Source organism: Babylonia areolata, chromosome 12 (genome assembly GCF_041734735.1).
Source record: "Babylonia areolata isolate BAREFJ2019XMU chromosome 12, ASM4173473v1, whole genome shotgun sequence".
NCBI classification, from domain to species: domain Eukaryota; kingdom Metazoa; phylum Mollusca; class Gastropoda; order Neogastropoda; family Buccinidae; genus Babylonia; species Babylonia areolata.
In genome coordinates this window covers 25,181,125-25,187,791 of record NC_134887.1, presented here as the reverse complement: position 1 = coordinate 25,187,791, position 6,667 = coordinate 25,181,125, and the positions used below count along the sequence as shown (strand labels likewise).

The window sequence follows — 6,667 nt, the reverse complement described above, 5'->3', positions numbered from 1 at the left end:
GCAAACAGGACCTTAGTTTATCATCTCATCCGAATGACTAGCATCCAGACCACCACTCAAGGTCTAGTGGAGGGGGAGAAAATATCGGTGGCTGAGCCGTGATTCGAACCAGCACACTCAGATTCTCTCGCTTCCTAAGCGGACGCGTTACCTCTAGGCCATTATTCCTATCCCTTCAGTCATATTTTAAAATCTAATCCTTTAGTTTTAGATAAGTGAGAAAATATTTGAAGGATATTCAGACTGATGTCCTATTACTTGACAAAATGCACTGCTCACGGCAGATTTAAGCATCAATGTAACCTCCATACTGAGCAGATGTTACTATCTGAACTAAAATTGATTAGACAATATTGCTGCTATTAACTCTCTCCGGACGAAGGAATGCATGAGCATTTCTACATAAATTGTATTCGGTTTCAGACGACGGAATGGAATAGGATTTTCAAGAAATAAAAATCCATCACGTGCTGTACACGTGATTTTGTGATCAGCCAAGCAGAGTGCACTATTCTGGGTCACTCCACAATCGAATGGTATGATTGGTCAGCCTGCCATGTGTGGCCCGTCTCGCACACACGCTGACAAAGTCATTGACCGGTCGTCTGCTCGCGTGCCAGCCTGTTAGCAAAGCGGGCTCTTCTGAAAATGTTGTGAAGCAAACAAAGCAGCGACGGCAACGTTTTAGGGTTGCCGAAGTACTTGAAATGCTACAAACTGAAGGGTCGGACATTGAAGAGGTGGATGATGACGATGAAGAAAGCGAATTTAATGCAGAAAGCGAGCATGGGTATGGTGATTCGGGGTGAAAAATTGGCAGTATTTTCTACATATGGCAAAACTGTAAAAATGAGAAATTTGATTTTTTTTTATATGTAATAGCTCAACACGTAATAAACCAGTTCTGAAAGTTTCATTTTCTTACTCTGTATTTTGTATTTTTTGTAATTTTTTTTCCAAACCCTTACAAATGGGCCATCTGTGGGGAAAAGCAAGGGAGAAAACTTGTCGTCCCAAGTGAGTTAATAAGTTTGCCAAAATAATGATAATAGATACTTATGTCGAAAGCTATCCGGAAATCTGCTCTAATTGCTTTACAAAACACTATTTTTACATAACACATAACATCAATATCAGGTACACACACCAAAATGTGACTATCAAACTACACACACACACACACAATGCATACATACATTTTGACATACATATGTACATAGCAGCCACATTCCATACACATGCATACGTAGGCACACACAAACACACACATATCACAGACGCACACATTGCCACACAGACACGTGCACACACAAATATATGAACACACACAAATACACATTCATACACATACGTGTGCATGTGTACACATACATATGAATGTGTACACACTAGTCAAAACACATAACACACAAAGGAGTAGACCTGCCACAACTTAACTTATTGCTGAGGGAAGAGGTGAGTTTTGTGATCAGATTTGAAAGAAGTGAGGAGTCAGAGTGTTGGAGGTTATCAGGAAGCCTCTTCCATGTCTTCGGCAATTGAAAACAAAATGATCTGTGCCCATAGGTCTTACTTCTGACGTGAGGTATCCTGAGAAGTTAAGTATCAGAGGAAGAATGGAGCTGGCGAGATGGAGTATAGATATGAATTATAATGAATGACATGGATACTTTATATAGCACCTATCCTCGGTCGGAGACCAAGCTCTAAGCGCTTTACAAACACGGGGTCATTTGCACAACAGGCTGCCTACCTGGGTAGAGCTGACTGATGGCTGCCATTGGGCACTCATCATTCGTTTCCTGTGTCATTCAGTCACGTTTAAGTCAAGCACGCATACACACTCAAACATGTAACATTTTACTTGTATGACTGTTTTGCTTATTTACCCCACTATGTAGGCAGTCATACTCCGCTTTTTGGAGTGTGCATACTGGGTATGTTCTTGTTTCCATAACCCACCAAATACTGACATGGATTACAGGATATCTAACGTGTGTATTTGATCTTCTGCATGTATATACACAAGAAGGGGGTTTAGGCACTAGCAGATATGCACATTTGTTGACCTGAGAGACTGGAAAAATCCCCACCCTTTATCCAGTTATCGAGATTTGAACTCAGGACCCTCGGATTGAAAGTCCAACACTTTAACCACTCGGCTATTGTGCTCGTCAATATGGGGGAGTTCAGAAAGATACACTGGGCCAGAACCGTTGACTGCAGAGAAGTCAGAGTGGATAGCTGATAGTCAATTTGATGAGAAACAGGCAACATCATGTAAAAGTGGTAAGTTTTGTGAAAAAGAAATAAGAAATTAACAGTAGCATGACAGTGGATACATTTTGGGATTCTTTATCATTTTTGTACCCCTCCAACAAGTGCACTGTCATTATAATCAGAGCATGTGGAGAAAACTTGGTTTTCTCCCCCTTTCCTTCAGCAATATCTGGTGCTGACATACCAACTGTTTCCAAAGAAAAAGAATTTGTTAAAGTTCACCATGGACAGACACACACACAAATATATGATACACACACACAGTCAACCAAAATAAAGTGTTATTACATACACTTACGTTGTGTGTACACACATACGCATAAGCTAAAAACTGAGTACACACTTTTGGATAGCTGTACTCTTTGAAAAAAAAAAAGAAGCTCATCACGATTACTATAATTATGACAGGATTATTTCTCATTACAAATTCAGCAATGCAACTCTTTTGTCTCATATTTGGTGTAGAAATCTTTCTTTCTGTGGTAGAAAGTGGAGAAGCAGAAGAAAGAAGCACAGGGGAAGGAAGAGCAGAGACAGACCACTTACTGCACACAGACACCGCAGCAGGTTTCAGATCCTCCTTTCTCTGACCAGCAGCTTCCCTGGGTCTTACTTTCTTGCTCACACCAACAGGTGACCTTGAGTTTGTTGGAGGCACTCCAACATCAAAGCGTGTGGGAGAGGAGATGGTGTTACCATTCAGAGAGGATTTATGTGGAGACCTGCCTACTACTGGCTGCTTGCTCTGCAAACCACTGGGCCTGTCCCGCTTCACTGGCTGGCTGGCTGCCTTCTTTCCCCTCCTGGCTCCTTCTCTGGCACCAGCATTCAGTGGCACGCTGCTGTTGCTCTTTGCTGGGGAAGAGAGGGCATCGATAATGGTGATGTCCCCACTGGAACCACACAGCGACCCACCCACTGTATACCTCTTTGGCTGTAGATGGGGAATGAACTCTCCATAATCCATGGTCTGCTGCAGTCTCTTCAATTCACGTTCTGCTCTCAGCAATGGAGAGTCTGAGTTGCTCTGTGCAGCAGCATCTTCATCAGTACCAACTCTCCTGGGAGGGGTTCTGTCACGATTCATGTTGATCCTGAAACAAGCACTAACAGAGTTAGTGTTAGTAACTATTTCGTGTTTAATGTGACAATACCCAAGCTATATAAAGAAAATAATAATAATAATAATAATAGTGGATTCTTGCTGAGCACTTTCCTCCCTTAGAAACAGCTCTAAGCACTTTACAATAAACATCAAATACATACACACAGACGCAATAACCTACAAAAGGAAGAAGAAGAAAAACAATGATTTAATGCACAATTACACACACACACAGTTTGCATGGCTTATAACCGAATGTCATTGGAAAGGTATGCAAGGTCTATGCATAGGTGTTTTCAAAAAGATGTGTTTTCAGACCTGTTTTAAAACATGAGGGAGAGTGGCGAAGATCATGAGGTAAGCTGTTCCTAACAGATGAAGCTGAATGAGAGAAGGAAGAATCACCGAAGGGGGAGCAGGTAGCCACCGTGAATCTGAAGATGATCTGAGTTGTCATGGGGGTGTGTAGGTTTGAATGACTTCTCTCAGATACTGAGGGGTAGCACCCAAAATGGAGTTGAAAGTGAGAGTTGCGACTTTATACTGAATAGGTTGTTCCTGGCAAAATTCTGTAGAAAAATCCACTTCGATAGGAAAAACAAATAAAACTGCATGCAGGAAAAAATACCAAAAAAATGGGTGGCGCTGTAGTGTAGAGACGTGCTCTCCCTGGGGGGAGCAACCTGAATTTCACACAGAGAAATCTGTTGTGATAAAAAGAGAAATACAATACAATACAATGCGGGCAGAAATCGGTAAACTATTCTGCACCAGTCACCCACTGGTGCAGAATAGTTCAAGGCAGAGGGTCACCTTATCTATTTTCAGAATGCATAAACTGGCCTGCTAGAAAATGACTGCTAGGACACTATTAACACTGTTAATGAATTATTCTTCAACATGAACAATTTTTTAGAGAGACAAAACAAAGCATTCTTTGATCTACTTGCAAGGTCCTGACAGGCAAATGCATAGCTAAAACAGGTAAGAAAAGTATATTCCTAGACATATTTGTAACAATTCACAACAGTCATGATCTTTCCATTAAAATACTATCTTTCACTCGCTGTCAAATAACCACCCTTTCTGAAAACCACAATATTTATCTTCAAACAAAAAATATGGATACTTTCATTATCTCATTGGAAGATAGCATGAGAAGGGAGGAATTTTTTTTTTTACACTGTCCCCAACTAACTCACTCTGTTACTAATCAGTTTGGATAACTTGAGTTCATTTTACTGACCAATACAAATGGGCTGTCTGCGGGGAAAATCAGGGGAGCAAACTAGCAGTACTGAGTGAGTTAATACACTGACACAGCTTACCCTGAATACCGTTCTCCTGAAGTATTGGCAAAAACATTTTTCTGGAGACAGAGTCAAATGGCTTTTCAAAATCAATATAGACTACGTACAATTTAGTTTTAATGAAAACTGTTTTTGTATAATGGCTAGAAGTGTAAGCATGTGTTAGCAGAAACACAGATTGACAGACATAACACAGAGAATACCAACCTTGCACTGTGTGTCTGTGCTGTACTGTCAGCAATGTATCCATTTACATTCTCAAAGCCATCTCTGTGATGTCCTGTCTCGGCCAGTTCCTGTCTTGTCAACGGCAGACTGACACATACACAACACACATCTCTGATTTCTCTTAACTTTTCTGACACCAGGACTAACACAACACTCATCACACAGCTTAGGTCAAATTATTTTGTAACAGAATTCAATTCTGACAGCAGTAGGACTTCTGCTGCACACACACACACACACACACACATTTGAGTGAGACATCTGGCAAGTATTTCTGCTACATCTGATGGAAATACAAAAGGAGAGAGGAATGACAGACCCAGCTTATGTACACACATTATCTGCTGGTGACACAGTGTGGCCATCTCAATGTGAACAGAGCCAGAACTACACACACTCAATGAGTGTTCCTTAAAGCTTACTCCTGACAAGTTGGTCACATTATCTGAATGGAAAAAAAAAACACATCATGAATCCTATTTTTCTGTATTGAACTGAAGGCTGGAAAAAAAAAAAAGAACTGGCGGAACATCCTATGCACAGGGTTCTAAAGACCATCCTGTAGTGGCCAATGTCAATCCATGGAAGCTAGACACACTATACTGGTGGGCAAGACTCAACCAGTTCTCAGCTTGAAACACTTCATGCAGTGCAGATCAAATTCACATTACTTCAACCTTTAACTACTGTAACAAAAAAAAGACCTCCATGGGAAATGATGGCAAACCATGGGCACTGGAACATATTCAGAACACAAGCAAATGAAACAAGGCACATTGCTATTCATACCCAATGAAACATACTACAGAACTGTCAAGTACATATATTAAGTGCCAACTGCTTTTGGGTGCAAGTTAGTTGAAAGTTTTCTCTGAAACTATAGCAACCTCAAATCAAAATGACAAGGACTCACACATCAGAGAGACAGAAAGACTGGACCCTGTGTCCATGATGGGCAGTGACAGATGTCCAACTTCAGCCCACCAACAGCGGGCAAAATCAGCATTCATTATCTCAGGTGATAAGGAGGTGGACAAGGTATATGATCATAAGTTTCGATTTGTTTAGGGTACAAGATTTTGTATTATTTAAATACCATAATCATCAATATCATTAACAGAATGTTGATTATCAGTACGCATAAAATCTGTAGGCAGGTGATATTCAATGTCTCCACTCAAAAACAGATTATTCCAAATAATTTCTTTTCACTCTCATTCTCTCTCTGATTCTCTGTCTCCTCCATTTCTTTCTTTTTTCCTTTATAAGTGCTGGTTGTTGTGGCCACTATTCTTAAGTTTTAAAACAGAAATTTTGTAACTTCAAGTCATCTTATTTTCTTCTTGTGTATGTAAATGGAAAAGCAGTAACCACTGTTCTGTGTCTAGATCCTCTATTGTCCACAAAATGTAAAAATCCAGTTGATGCATACTTTACCTGCCACTTAAGGCCAGCCTGTGTCGCATGTTATCATTGTCATGTGTCAGCCTCTTGTTTTCCAACTCCAGCTGAGATACAGACCTGAAAAATCACTTGCTTTACTGAAAGTTTCACATGCTCTAAGTCTACTTTTATAAGTGCCAAAAATATCAAAGGTCCTCAATAAAATGTGTGTATACATGTGTGTGTTTCAATATGGCTTATCAAGTTCTTGTGGGAGGGGCTGGGAAAGAGTGAAGAAAGAGACAGAGAAAGTTTCCTTTTCAACTAGACAAACAAGAATCTGTATCCCAGCTCTAATCAA

General features: G+C 40.4%; 1 protein-coding gene across 2 annotated transcripts in view; it reads right to left on the bottom strand.

The window, feature by feature from the left end:
• The window catches only part of LOC143288470 (uncharacterized), an 83,098-nt gene that overhangs the window by 33,039 nt on the left and 43,392 nt on the right, over positions 1-6,667 (bottom strand). For both annotated transcript variants that reach the window (XM_076596993.1, XM_076596994.1), the window contains 3 exons: positions 6,361-6,444; positions 4,903-5,010; positions 2,827-3,374 (listed from right to left, as the gene is read on the bottom strand). In XM_076596993.1, coding sequence (XP_076453108.1) covers positions 2,827-3,374; positions 4,903-5,010; positions 6,361-6,444 — 740 coding nt within the window. The remainder of the gene's footprint in view (positions 1-2,826; positions 3,375-4,902; positions 5,011-6,360; positions 6,445-6,667) is intronic.